At 47.3% G+C, this 15,013-nt stretch overlaps 1 protein-coding gene across 3 annotated transcripts in view; it reads right to left on the reverse strand.

Annotated features, from left to right (window-relative positions):
• Window positions 1-15,013, reverse strand: part of CRTAC1 (cartilage acidic protein 1) — a 738,783-nt gene that overhangs the window by 91,219 nt on the left and 632,551 nt on the right. For all 3 annotated transcript variants that reach the window (XM_040361273.1, XM_040361276.1, XM_040361274.1), the window contains exon 8: window positions 12,781-12,917. In XM_040361273.1, the coding sequence (XP_040217207.1) occupies window positions 12,781-12,917 (137 nt within the window). The remainder of the gene's footprint in view (window positions 1-12,780; window positions 12,918-15,013) is intronic.

The raw sequence follows: 15,013 nt of genomic DNA on the forward strand, positions 1-15,013 counted from the left end.
AATCGGCGTAAATCCTAATTTGCATATTCCTCGCGTAAAACATACGGAAGCGCCACCTAGCGGCCAGCCTGAAATTGCAGCCTAAAATCCGACGGTGTAAGACACACCTCGCGGATCTTAAGGAATTTCTATGCGTAACTGAATCTATGAATCAGGCGCATGGATCCGACCGAGCGCAATCAGAGATACGACGGCGTATCAGGAGATACGCCGTCGTATCTCTTTCTGAAACTGGCCCACTATTTTTAATTTGTAAACACCAAATCTCAGAAAGAGGCTCGATCCTTAAGTGGTTAAAGTTCATGGGCCAAATCCACAAAAGAGATACGCAGGCGGAACTGCTGTTCCGCCTGCGTATCTCTGTGCCTAACTTTGGGAGCGATCCTCAAAAGGATTTTTCCCAAGTTAGGCAGAAGATCCGACATCCGTAATTTAGTTACGCTGTTGAATCTTCGGATGCAGTACCGCATCCGCCGCTGGGGGCATTTCGAGTCGAAATCCCTCCTTGCGTATGCAAATTAGTACTTACGGAGATCCACAAAGCTTTAGGCATTGTGTGATTTGCGTAAGTTACGAATTTGCTTGCGCAAAACTAAGGTTGGTTTTATATGGACTAACTTTAGTAGACCATGCAAAACCATACCTTTTTTTTCGATCGCCGCGTTTTTTTTTTAAATTTGATTTTTTTTCCCCGTCGCGTAACTTTATTTTTTCCCGTCGCAACTTTACGAACCCGTCGCTATCCACAAAGCCCGACGTAAACTACGTATGCGCGATGCACGTCGGGAAAAATGACGTCACACGCATGCGCAGTCCGTCCGGCGCGGGAGCGCGCCCTCATTTAAATGGGAATCGCCCATTTTAATTAGGGATCGCTTAAGATGCAAGGAGATCAGCTACACTGGCGCAATTTTAGAGGTAAGTGCTCTGTGGATCGCTACCTAAAATACTAAAATTGCGCCAGTGTAACTTTTCTGCCTAAAACTAAGATCCGCAATTTCTTTGTGGATTTGGCCCCATGTGCGTGTAAAGGCCGGCGTCCCAATACTTTCGACAATATCGTGTATGTCCGGGAAATCTCCTAATGGTCACATAGTGATATAGGATAGAAAATAAATTTAAGCAGAGAAGTGTCTTGCTGCCGGCGTCTTGTTTATGACACGGAATGATTCCACAATCATGAATTATAAATCTGGCCTTATAAAACAAAAGCGCACGCAGCTTGTGACATTCACAGAGGAAGGAAGGAGATTACCATTCTGCACGCCAATCACACGTGTAGAGAAGGGTCTCCGAGTACGGGAGAGAGAGAGAGAGAAGGCGCATAAGCCGCTCCACAATTCGCCGAGTGCCGCAGACTGTTGGCGGCACCCCATTTACAAGAAAGAAAATGAGAATTTGCTTCCCACAATACTGCAAATGGTCTCTTCTATATTCCGCGCCCGCCAAGCCATGCTATTAGCAGAAAGTGCCAATTTGTGCTGTACGCCGCCGCACAGCTGTAGGCAGACGTGGCTTCTCCGCAATTCAAACGCCGGTCACAACGACGCACAAAACACGGCCTTGATGCTACAGAGACTTTCCCCCGATGAGCAAAGAGAAAACACAATTACGCATCCCGACCTTTATCCTTGGCGTGCCGCGTTTAGTACGGCTGAGCGTTTCGTGACAATTTAATACCCACGAGTCAATTCCAGTGTCAGAGAAAAGGGGATTTTCGGGGAAGTGGAGACAATTAGAGACCCGGAATAGAGCCGATCGCGCCACACTTCATTACAGTCAGGAAGAACACAATGGAAACAGCGAGACATAGTCCTAATGTCACTTATTCCTTAATAAAGCCAAATAGCGCGCTACCAAAATGTTCTCGGTATACATTTTATATTTTCTTCCATCTGACAATGTACTCAACAATATTTAGGAGCAGCCTGGCTAGTTGCTGGGAAACGACAATCCGGTAATTAGATGTCCGTGAGATGCAACCAACCAGAATAAAAAATCATAAATCACAGCCAAGCAAAAACTGCAGTACAATAGAAAGGGGCCTGAAGTGCGGCCCCCGCCACCTCCAGAGGGCCACACAATAGCAGTGCGTTCTTTGCTCATCGATACCCCAAAATTTTGGCCCTGCTGCATTTTTTTTTTTGCAGCATATTGCAATGCACACTGAAGGAAGTTGGACAACAACAACTCCAGCATTGGTGTCAGTGGGGTAGATTCAGGTAGGGGCGCGCACTGATACGGCGTCGCAGCGTATCGTCTTTACGCTACGCCGCCGTAAATTACAGGAGCAAGCGCTGTATTCACGAAGCACTTGCTCCGTAAGTTGCGGCGGCGTAGCGTAAAAGGGGCCGGCGTAAGCGCGCGTAGTTCAAATGATCCGGTAGGGGGCGTGGATCATTTAAATTAAATGCGTTCCTGCAGCAAACGTACTGCGCATGCGCCGTCCCTAAAATTTCCCGACGTGCATTGCGGTAAATGACGTCGCAAGGACGTCATTGGTTTGGACATGAACGTAAATGGAGTCCAGCGCCATTCACAGACGACTTACGCAAACGACGTAAAATTTTCAAATCGCGACGCTGGAACGACGTCCATACTTAACATTGGCTGCGCCTCCTAATAGCAGGAGCAACGTTACGACGAAAACGACGTAAAAAACTACCGCCGGGCGCACATACGTTTGTGAATCGGCGTAAGTATGCAATTTGCATACTCTACGCTGACAACTACAGAAGCGCCACCTAGCGGCCAGCGTGAGAATACACCCTAAGATACAACGGCGTAAGAGACTTATGCCAGTCGTATCTTATGCCGGGTACACACGAGAGGATTTATCCGCGGAAACGGTCCTCTGTGGATTTCGATCCGCTGGATTGTACTTACCATCGGATCGAAATCCGCGCCGAATTCACACCGCGGTGACGTGACGCGGCGACGTGCGCGACGCTGTCATATAAGCAATTCCACGCATGCGTCGAATCATTACGACGCATGCGAGGGATGGGTTCGGACGGATCGATCCGGTGAGTCTGTACAGACCACCGGATCGATCCGCTGGAGCCGATTCCAGCGGATAGATTTCTTAGCATGATAAGAAATTTTTATCCGCTGGAAATCGGTCGGCCCGAAATATATCCGCGGATAAATATCCGCTGGATCGTACACACCAGCGGATCTATCCGCTGAAACCGATCCGCGGATCAATTTCAGCGGATCGATCCTCTCGTGTGTACGGGGCCTAAGGCTGCCCCTGCTATTAGCGGGGGCAGCCAATGTTACGTATACCCGTCGTTCCCGCGTCGCGAAATTTGAACTTTACGTAGTTTGCGTAAGTGATTCGTGAGTGGCGCTGGACGCCATTCACGTTCACTTTGAAGCAAATGACGTCCTTGAGACGTCATTTGCCGCAATGCACGTCGGGAAAGTTTCCCGACGGAGCATGCGCTCTACGATCGGCGCGGGAACGCGCCTAATTTAAATGATTCCCGCCCCCCTACGGGATCATGTAAATTGCGCGCGCTTACGCCGGGCATTCTGCTGGAGCGCACACGCAATTTACGGAGCTACTGCTCCGTGAATCGCGGGTAGCGCAGAAAATTTGCGGGGGCGCAGGGCAAAAACGGTGCTCTGCGCCTACGTAAAAAAAAGCGCATATCTTACTGAATCTACCCCAGTGTGTTTTTTGCTCATCAATACCCCAAAATTTTGGCCCTGCTGCATTTTTTTTGCAGCATATTGCAATGCACACTGAAGGAAGTTGGACAACAATAACTCCAGCATTGGTGTCAGTGAACGCAACAATAACCACCACCATTGGTATCAGTGTACACCATAATATCCTCCAGCATTGGTACCAGTGGACATAATAAGAACCCGAAACATTGGTATCATTGGATACAATAATAACCCCCAGCATTGGTGTGAATGGACACAATAATAACCCCTAACATTGGTATCATTGGATACAATAATAACCCCCAGCATTGGTGTGAATGGACACAATAATAACCCCTAACATTGGTATCATTGGATACAATAATAACCCTGTACATTTTTTATCATTGGATGCAATAATAACCCCTAACATTGGTATGCATGGACACAATAATAACCCCTAACATTGATATCATTGGATACAATAATAACCGATTCAGAGTATTTGCGGGAGTACTTGTACTCCCGCAAATACCCCCGATGCCTCATCCGATAACACCCCCCGCCGCTGCCGCCGTTACGCCGAATCCCCGCTGCCACCGCCTGGTTAATATGGGCGGGGAACATTACAGCTTTCATTTGAATAGCTGTAGTGATTCCCGCCGCGTATAGACACTCCCCCTTGCTCGGGTGAACTGTCCAATCCCAAGCAAGGGGGAGTGTCTATACGCAGCACGGCGCGAATCACTACAGCTATTCAAATGAAAGCTGTAATGTTCCCCGCCCCGTATTAACCAGGCGGTGGCGCTGCAGCAGGCAGGTAAGGGGGACATGGCTGCATATGGGGGACATGGCTGGATATGGGGGGGACATGGCTGCATATGGGGGGGACATGGCTGCATATGGGGGACATGGCTGCATATGGGGGGGACATGGCTGCATATAGGGGGAACATGGCTGGATATGGGGGGGAGACATGGCTGCATATGGGGGACATGGCTGGATATGGGGGGGAGACATGGCTGCATATGGGGGACATGGCTGGATATGGGGCGAGACATGGCTGCATATGGGGGACATGGCTGGATATGGGGGGGGGCATGGCTGCATATGGGAGACATGGCTGGATATGGGGAGACATGGCTGCATATGGGGGGGACATGGCTGCATATGGGGGGACATGGCTGGATATGGGGAGACATGGCTGGATATGGGGAGACATGGCTGCATATGGGGGGGACATGGCTGGATATGGGGCAAAACATGGCTGCATATGGGGGACATGGCTGGATATGGGGGGGACATGGCTGCATATGGGAGACATGGCTGCATATGGGGGACATGGCTGCATATGGGGGGGACATGGCTGCATATGGGAGACATGGCTGCATATGGGGGACATGGCTGCATATGGGGGGGACATGGCTGCATATGGGGGACATGGCTGGATATGGGGGGAGACATGGCTGCATATGGGGGGACATGGCTGCATATGGGGGGAGACATGGCTGCATATGGGGGGAGACATGGCTGCATATGGGGGGGATATGGCTGCATATGGGGGGACATGGCTGCATATGGGGGGGACATGGCTGCATCTGTGGGGGGACATGGCTGCATCTGTGGGGGGACATGGCTGCATTTGGGGACACATTTAAAAAAAAGTATCGGTATTCGGTATCAGCGAGTACTTGAAAAAAAGTATCGGTACTTGTACTCAGTCCTAAAAAAGTGGTATCGGGACAATTCTAGTAATAACCATTAAATTGAAAACCATTTATCATTTTCCTTCCACTTCACAATTAAAGTGGGGCAAAAAAGTATTTAGTCAGCCACCAATTGTGCAAGTTCTCCCACCTAAAAAGATGAGAGAGGCCCATGTGCGCTATGTGGGTAGCAAGAGGTTAACATGACAATCTCCGTGTCGAAAAACTTTTCCCATCGTATTTTTATCCCGCTCTCCGCCTCTCACCGGGACGTCGCCTACACTTGTCAAACAATTAAAAAAAATTGAGGAATCTGGCAACTTCCAACCTCCGGAACATTTAGCGCGGTGGTGATTGAGTTCCCTTCAGGCTGTTCATTTGTGTGAAATGGGGAAGAAGTAATACGTGATTTCTGCGGTGAACCCGAGCCGCAGATGAAAAAGGAAAGAAGTTAAAGTAAAACTCATAAAAAAAGAAGACGTCCAATTGGTATCTGAGATAGTCAGAAGATCGGTCAGGAGGAGGCAGGAGAGGTTTTGTGCCGCTTTTTTTGTTCTTTTTGTAATAATCTAAAAATACTCAGCGCAGCGTATCGGAGGTTTCATTGCTTTCCCATCGCGCCTTCCCCGGGGACCGAGCTCAGCACATTTGTCTAATGTGAAAATGAAATCCCATCAAAATAATTGAGGTGACAGAACAACGCAATACCAGGAGGAGGATTGAAGTGTTTGTGGGTTTTTTTTTTCTTTTTACTTTTTGGTGAATTCTCCAACGCATTTCTTTCATTAATAACGAGTTCAGTTCATTAATTACATTTATTCATTATTTACAGTGCCTTGAAAAAGTATTCATACCCCTTGACATTTCCGATATTTTCCACCATAATTTGCAAATAAATTCTTTCCAAATCAGACACTGTGATTGGATTTGTTTCCACATTTTGTCTCTCATAGTTGAGGTATATCTATGATGACAATTACAGGCCCCTCCCATCTTTATAAGTGGGAGAACTTGCACAATTGGTGGGGACTAAATACTCCCCCCCCCCCCCCACTGTATATATATTGGGCTAGACTCAGATAGCCCGCCGTAAGTTTGTGCGGGTGTAGCGTATCTCAGATACGCTACACCGCCGTAACGTATCTCAGATACGCTACACCGCCGTAACTTAGTGAGGCTGGGGCTGGATTCACAAAGAACCTGCGCCCTAAGTTACGGCGGTGTAGCGTAAATCTGCCGGCGTAAGCGCACCGAATTCAAATTCTGAAGAGGTGGGCGTGTTTTATGTAAAGAAAACATGACCCCACGTAAATGACGTCTCTAACGAACAGTGCATGCGCCGTCCGTAAACGTATCCCAGTGCGCATGCTCCTAATCACGTTGCAAATAGTCAATGCTTTCGATGTGAACGTAATTTATGCAAAGCCCTATTCGCAAATGACTTAAGCAAATGACGTAAACAATGCAAAATTCGACGCTGTCCCGACGTCCATACTTAACGTTACTCATAGAGCAGGAGTAACGTTACGCCGGAAAAAGCCTTACGTAAACGACGTAAAAAAATCCACCGGGCACATGTACGTTTCTGAATCGGCGTATCCAGCTCATTGGCATATTCTACGCCGAAATCAATGGAAGCACCACCTAGCGGCCAGCGTAAATATGCACCCTAAGATAGGAGACTTACGCCGCTCGTATCTTAGCCTAATTTAAGCGTATCTGGTTTCCAGAATACGCTTAAATTTACGACGGCGTAGATTCAGAGTTACGATGGCGTATCTACTGATACGCCGGCGTAACTCTCTCTGAATCTAGCCCATAATGTTTAGGGGCCCTAAGTAATTCAATAGCAAAAATTGTGTTTGAAAAATCGCTGTGCAAATACTGTGTGACATAACAAATCGCAATGATCCCAATTTTATTCTCCAGGGTCTCTGCTAAAAAATATATATATATATATATATATATATATATATATATATATATATATATATATATATATATATATATATATTTGGGGTTCAAAGTAATTTAATAGCAAAAATGGCATTTGAAAAATTGCTGCGCAGATACCGTGTGACATAACAAATTGGCAATGATCCCCATTTTATTCTCTAGGGTCTCTGCTAAAAAAATATACAGTAAAACCTTGGTTTGCGAGCATAATTCATTCCAGAAACATGCTTGTAATCCAAAGCACTTGTATATCAAAGCATTTTTTTTTACAGGGTATAAAAGAGAAGAGAGGCGCCTCTAAGTGTCGCAATACGTTGCTAAGTGTTTTATCTTCATTAAATATAACCATATTGCTACACTTAGAGGCTCCTCTCTTCTCTTTTACACTCAGTGTAAAATATCAAGACATCGCTTGTATATCAAGGCAAATCTTATTAAAACATTTTGCTTGTCTTGCAAAACGCTCTCAAACCAAGTTACTCTCAAACCAAGGTTTTACTGTATATATATATATATAAAGTTTGGGGGTCCTAATTAATTTAATAGCAAAAAATACAGATGTTTACATGTAAACAAAAATTGCCAGAAAAGGCCTGGTCCTTAAGTGGTTAATGCAAAGCGCTGCGCAAACTGCTGGCGCTATAAAAATCATGGCTAATAATAGGGCGACTACTAGCAAAAGAGGTGAGTGATGGCAGGGTACAGACTTTAGGAGTTACATTACGACACTCGCAGTGGTATGATTAGGAGCCCCGGGTGCTCCCTACGAAATATAAGAAGAAAGGAGACTTGGATTTATGTCATGTCAGATCCGAGTGTTCCACCATGATAGAGGCCGACTCTGCGCTGTCATGAAGAGGTTAAAAGGAAAAAAAATGACAGCAGATAACGCATCTGAAATTACATTTTTTATCTTTACAAGGCCATATTTTTCACATTTTCTGGGAAAGATTCATCCCATATCACATTCGGCAATTGTGCGTCTCTAAAGTGATGACTACAGACATTTCCATCTGTAAAAGCTGTCCTGACTTAAAGGGCATGTTCCATGAGAACTACAGTGCTCAGGATCTATCCCTCTCATGGGGCCCCTTCAGTACCGAACCGTCACTGCTCAAACATGGCGGAGGAATTTAAAGGGAGCCTGTCCTCCTGAGTCCTGACCAGGACTTCCCTACCTAGTGACCTGGACCAGCCCCTGAAGGGTAAGGACACCAGGGAAGAGATTATGAATTAGACACTACTTCAGGATGTTCAGGTGTTCCCAACAAATGCACAAATGCCTTTGAAGTTGTCATTAACAAATTCCATACTAATTACTTTGCAGCAAAAATGATTATTGGTTCTGTATTCTCTTACAGGGTTTGTACTGGGAGGAGACAAGGGATGGTGCTCAGAGTTGGGTAGGGAGATAAAGACAAGGGATGGTGCTCGGAGTTGGGTAGGGAGATAAAGACAAGGGATGGTGCTCGGAGTTGGGTAGGGAGATAAAGACAAGGGATGGTGCTCAGAGTTGGGTAGGGAGATAAAGACAAGGGATGGTGCTCGGAGTTGGGTAGGGAGATAAAGACAAGGGATGGTGCTCAGAGTTGGGTAGGGAGATAAAGACAAGGGATGGTACTCAGAGTTGGGTAGGGAGATAAAGACAAGGGATGGTGCTCAGAGGTGGATAGGGAGATAAAGACAAGGGATGGTGCTCGGAGTTGGGTAGGGAGATAAAGACAAGGGATGGTGCTCGGAGTTGGGTAGGGAGATAAATACAAGGAATGGTGCATGGACCTGGGTAGGGAGATAAAGACAAGGGATGGTGCTCGGAGTTGGGTAGGGAGATAAAGACAAGGGACGGTGCTCAGAGGTTATATTGTGTCACATGATAGACAGCATCTATGGATTGGCCTCCTATCATAGAGTCACATGATAGAGAGCATCTATAGAGGGGGCTTATATTGTTGTTGCTGGCTGCAGGACTTCTTGTTGTTGTTATCATTAACAAATTCAGTACAAATTACTTTACAGAAAAATTGATTTTTGGTTCTGTATTCTCCTACAGGGGAAGTACTGGGAGGAGGGTAAAGAGGTGGAGACAAGGGTGGTGCTCAGAAGTGGGAAGGGGGCGATGACAAGGGACGGTGCTCAGAGGTGGATAGGGAGATAAAGACGGGGATGGTGCTCGAAGGTGGGTAGGGAGATAAAGACAAGTATTGGTGCTTGGAGGTGGGTAGGAGGTGGAGACAAGGACGGTGCTCAGAGGTGGATAGGGAGATAAAGACAAGGGACGGTGCTCAGAAGTGGGTAGGAGGTGGAGACAAGGGACGGTACTCGGAGGTGGATATGGAGATGAAGACAGGGGATGGTGCTCGACGGTGGGTAGGGAGATAAAGACAGGGGATGGTGCTCAGAGGTGGGTAGGAGGTGGAGACAAGGCACTGTGCTCGGAGGTGGATAGGGAGATAAAGACAAGGGATGGTGCTCAGAGGTGGGTAGGGAGATAAAGACAAGGGATGGTGTTCAGCGGTTGTATTGTTGGGTCACATGATAGAGAGCATCTATGGAGTGGCCTCCTATAATAGGGTCACATGATAGACAGCACCTAAAGAGGCGCCTCATATTGTTGTTGCTGGCTGCAGGGGATCTCTTTTACTGCCTTTGTTGTTATCATTAACAAGTTCCATACAAATTACTTGGCAGCAAAAATTATTCTTGGTTCGGTATTCTCTTACAGGGTTGGTACTAAGAGTAGGTTAAAGAGATGGGGACAAGGGATGGTGCTTGGAGATGGGTAGGGAGTTAAAGACAGGGGATGGTGCTCAGAGGTGGGTAGGGGGTGGAGACAAGGGACAATGCTCAGAGGTGGGTAGGGAGATAAAGACAAGTAATGGTGCTCAGAGGTGGGAAGGGAGATAAAGACAAGGGACAGCGCTTGGAGGTGGGTAGGAAGATAAAAACAAGCAATTGGACTCGCAGGTGGGTAAGGGGTGGAGACAAGGGATGGTGCTCGGAGGTGGATAGGGAGATAAAGACAAGGGATGGTGCTCAGAAGTGGGTAGGAGGTTGAGACAGGGAATGGTGCTTGGAGCTGGGTAGAGAGATAAATACAAGGGATGGTGCTTGGAGGTGGGTAGGGAGATAAAGACAAGGGACGGTGCTCAGAGGTCGTATTCTTGGGTCACATGATAGACGGCATCTATGGATTGGCCTCCTATCATAGAGTCACATGATAGACAGCATCTATAGAGGGGCCTTATATTGTTGTTGCTGGCTGCAGGGCTTCTATTTTACTGCCTTTGTTGTTATCATTAACAAATTCCATACAAATTACAGAAAAATGTATTCTTGGTTCTGTTTTCTCCTACAGGGGCAGTACTGGGAGGAGGGTAAGGAGACGGAGACAAGGGTGGTTCTCAGAAGTAGGTATGAGGTAAAGACAAGGGACGGTGCTCAGAGGTGGATAGGGAGATAAAGACAAGGGATGGTGCTCAGAGGTGGGTAGGGAGATAAGGACAGGGGATGGTGCTTGGAGGTGGGTAGAGAGATAAAGACAAGTAATGGTGTTTGGAGGTGGGTAGGGAGATAAAGACAAGGGACGGTGCTCGGAGGTGGGTAGGGAGATAAAGACAACTGATGGTGCTCGGAAGTGGGTAGGAGGTTGAGACATGGGACGGTGCTCGGAGGTGGGTAGGGAGATGAAGACAAGGGATGGTGCACAAAAGTGGGTAGGGAGATAAAGGCAAGGAAAGGTGCTTGGAGCTGGGTAGGGAGATAAAGACAAGTGATGTTGCTCGGAGGTGGGTAGAAAGTGGAGACAAGGGACTGTGCTTGGAGGTGGGTAGGGAGATAAAGACAAGGGATGGTCCTCGGACATGGGTAGGGAGATGAAGACAAGGGTGCTTGGAAGTGGGTATGAGGTGGAGACAAGGCACAGGGCTCAGAGGTGAGTAGGGAGATAAAGAAAGAGGATGGGGCTCGAAAGTGGGTAGGGAGATAAAGACAAGGGATTGTGCTCGGAGGTGGGTAGAAGGTGGAGACAAGGGACTGTGCTTGGAGGTGGGTTGGGAGATAAAGACAAGGGATGGTCCTCGGACATGGGTAGGGAGATGAAGACAAGGGTGCTTGGAAGTGGGTATGAGGTGGAGACAAGGCACAGGGCTCAGAGGTGAGTAGGGAGATAAAGAAAGAGGATGGGGTTCGAAAGTGGGTAGGGAGATAAAGACAAGGGATGGTGCTCGGAGGTGGGTAGGGAGATGAAGACAAGAGACAGTGCTCGGAAGTGGGTATGAGGTGGAGACAAGGGACAGGGCTCGGAGGTGAGTAGGGAGATAAAGACAAGGGATGGTGCTCAGAGGTGGGTAGGGAGATGAAGACAAGAGACAGTGCACTGAAGTGGGTATGAGGTGGAGACAAGGGGCGGGGTTCGGAGGTGGGTAGGGAGATAAAGAAAGAGGATGGTGCTCGAAGGTGAGTAGGGAGAAAAAGACAAGAGATGGTGCTCGGAAGTGGGTAGGAGGTGGAGACAAGGGACTGAGATCAGAGGTGGGTAGGGAGATAAAGAAAGAGGATAGTGCTCAGAAGTGGGTAGGGAGATAAAGACAAGAGATGGTGCTCGTAAGTGGGTAGGAGGTGAAAACAAGGGATGGTGCTCTGAGGTGGGTAGGGAGGTGGAGACAAAGGACGGTGCTCAGGAGTGGGTTGGAGGTGGAGACAAGGGACTGTGCTCAGAAGTGGGTAGGGAGATAAAGAAAGAGGATTGTGCTCAGAAGTGGGTAGGGAGATAAAGACAAGGGATGGTGCTCGTAAGTGGGTAGGAGGTGAAAACAAGGGATGGTGCTCGAAGGTGAGTAGGGAGAAAAAGACAAGAGACGGTGCTCGGAAGTGGGTAGGAGGTGGAGACAAGGGACTGGGCTCAGAGGTGGGTAGGGAGATAAAGAAAGAGGATGGTGCTCAGAAGTGGGTAGGGAGATAAAGACAAGGGATGGTGCTCGTAGGTGGGTAGGAGGTGAAAACAAGGGATGGTGCTCTGAGGTGGGTAGGGAGGTGGAGACAAAGGACGGTGCTCAGGGGTGGGTTGGAGGTGGAGACAAGGGACTGTGCTCAGAGGTGGGTAGGGAGATAAAGAAAGAGGATGGTGCTCAGAAGTGGGTAGGGAGATAAAGACAAAGGATGGTGCTCGTAAATGGGTAGGAGGTGAAAACAAGGGATGGTGCTCTGAGGTGGGTAGGGAGGTGGAGACAAGGGACTGTGCTCAGAGGTGGATAGGGAGATAAAGAGAAGGGACAGTGATCGGAGGAGGATAGGGGGTGGAGACAATGGATTACCTAGGGGTGGGCTTTTTACCTGTACTCAATATCTAAGAATCCCTGCTAATGAGCCTTTATAACCAAGTAAATAAATGTTATCTTTTTAATTTTTTTTTAAACCTGAGCACCCGCCACATAATTTTTTTTGGGGAAGGCTGCGACATTACCTGAACATTCGGTTTGCTGAAGAACCCCTGTAGGCGATATTATTGAAAAAGACTTCCAGCTCCTGATCGTTATCAAAGTCAGCCGCGATCACCGTGCGGACCGGCGAGGGCATGGAGAACTTCTGAGAAGCAATATCCTGTTGGAAGATAGAAGAGATACAACAGCTGAAAATCACCCGCTATTAAAAGGGAACTCCGTCATCTAATAAGTCGACGGTTATTGTAAGAGACCACAAAGTAATCAAGGGAATCTTCCAATTAAAAATGGCAGCAAAATCATTTCTCAGCTCATTGAGAGTCTGCCGCAATCTGATGACACAGAACAGCGAGAGCAAGAATAATATATTCCCCCCGAAACATCTAATTATTGTTTATAGGGGCTGATAAATTGTTCTTTCATTTCCGGTGACAATCAACTTTGAAATTCAAATTTCTTTTCCTTTTTGATTTGTGTTCCTGCATACATAAAAAAAAAACACGATGGATGTTTTTTTTCTCACTTTGGTCTTGCTGCGCTCGCCTGAAGATATGATTTTCCTCGTGCCGGTTACCTATTTCACCATCTGTCACGGTTGCAGTGCAAGGACAATAAATAAAATATATGCCCCAAAAGTCTGCATTTTACTGCCTAGGAACATCTCGCCGAAAACACTGTATATTTATAAAAAATAAAAAAGGAATTGTGTGTTATCTAATGCATAACATGACAGACTTTTTCCTTTAACTTTCAAACCTGCACTAGAAATCTAATAGAAAAGCTGAGCTCACAGATGGCTTTTCTCGGCTCCTGCGCCCCCGTACCTCAGGCCAAATGAGGTACTGCAGTCCTATTTTCGGCTCTGCTCGGCTTCTGCTCCCCCATACCTCAGGCCAAATGAGGTACTGCAGGTCTATTAAAGTGGAGGTTCCCCTAAAAATAAACTTTTAAGATTAGATTGATGCTCATTTTGTGAAGGGGAATCGGGTATTTTTTTTAAAAAACGAAGCAGTACTTACCGTTTTAGAGAGCGATCTTCTCCGCCGCTTCCGGGTATGGTCTTCGGGTCTGGGCGTTCCTTCTTGATTGACAGGCTTCCGACGGTCGCATCTATCGCGTCACGATTTTCCGAAAGTAGCCGAACGTCGGTGCGCAGGTGCCGTATAGAGCCGCACCGACCTTCGGCTTCTTTCGACTACTCGTGACGCGATGTATGCGACCGTCGGAAGCCTGTCGGAAGCCTGTCAATCAAGAAGGAACGCCCAGACCCGAAGACCCATACCCGGAAGCGGCGGAGAAGATTGCTCTCCAAAACGGTAAGTACTGCTTCATTTTTTAAAAAAATAGCCGATTCCCCTTCACAAAATGAGCATCAATCTAATCTTAAAAGCTTATTTTTAGGGGAACCTCCACTTTAAGCTTGAATTCTGCTCGTCTTGTGAGTGAACACTCGCAAACCGAGTCAGAATTTTTTTTTTTAAAAGTTGCTCGCAAATCAAAACGCTCTCAAACCAAGTTACTCTTAAACCGAGGTTCCACTGTACACTTATAGCTGGATTCAGGTTAGGCAGGCGTAGCGTATGGCATTTACACTACGCCGCCGTAAGTCAGAGAGGCAAGTGCTGTATTCACAAAGCACTTGCCTCCTAAGTTACGGCGGCGTAGTGTAAATGGACCGGCGTAAGCGCGCCTAATTCAAATGAGGATGAGGGGGGCGTGTTTTATGTAAATTACTTGTGACCCGACGTGATTGACGTTTTTTACGAGCGGCGCATGCGCCGTCCGTGTACATATCCCAGTGTGCATTGCTCCAAAGTACGCTGCAAGGACGTATTGGTTTCGACGTGAACGTAAATTACGTCCAGCCCCATTAACGGACGAGTTACGCAAACGACGTAAAATTTTCAAATTTCAACGCGGGGACGACGGCCATACTTAACATTGACTAGGCCAGCTATTTGATGGAATAACTTTACGTCGGGAAAATGCCTTACGTAAACGGCGTATCTTTACTGCGACGGGCGCACGTACGTTCGTGAATCAGAGTATCCAGGCATAATTTTATATTCTACGCCGAACTCAACGGAAGCGCCACCTAGCGGCCAGCCTAAATAGTGCACCCTAAGATGCGACGGCGCAGGCTGTCGTATCTTAGCTAGGTTTAAGTGTATCTCAGTTTGAGAATACATTTAAACTTACGACGGCGCAGATTCAGAGTTACGTTGGCATATCTACTGATACGCCGGCGTAACTCTT

The sequence above is a fragment of the Rana temporaria genome, chromosome 8, assembly GCF_905171775.1.
Source record: "Rana temporaria chromosome 8, aRanTem1.1, whole genome shotgun sequence".
Classification (NCBI taxonomy): domain Eukaryota; kingdom Metazoa; phylum Chordata; class Amphibia; order Anura; family Ranidae; genus Rana; species Rana temporaria.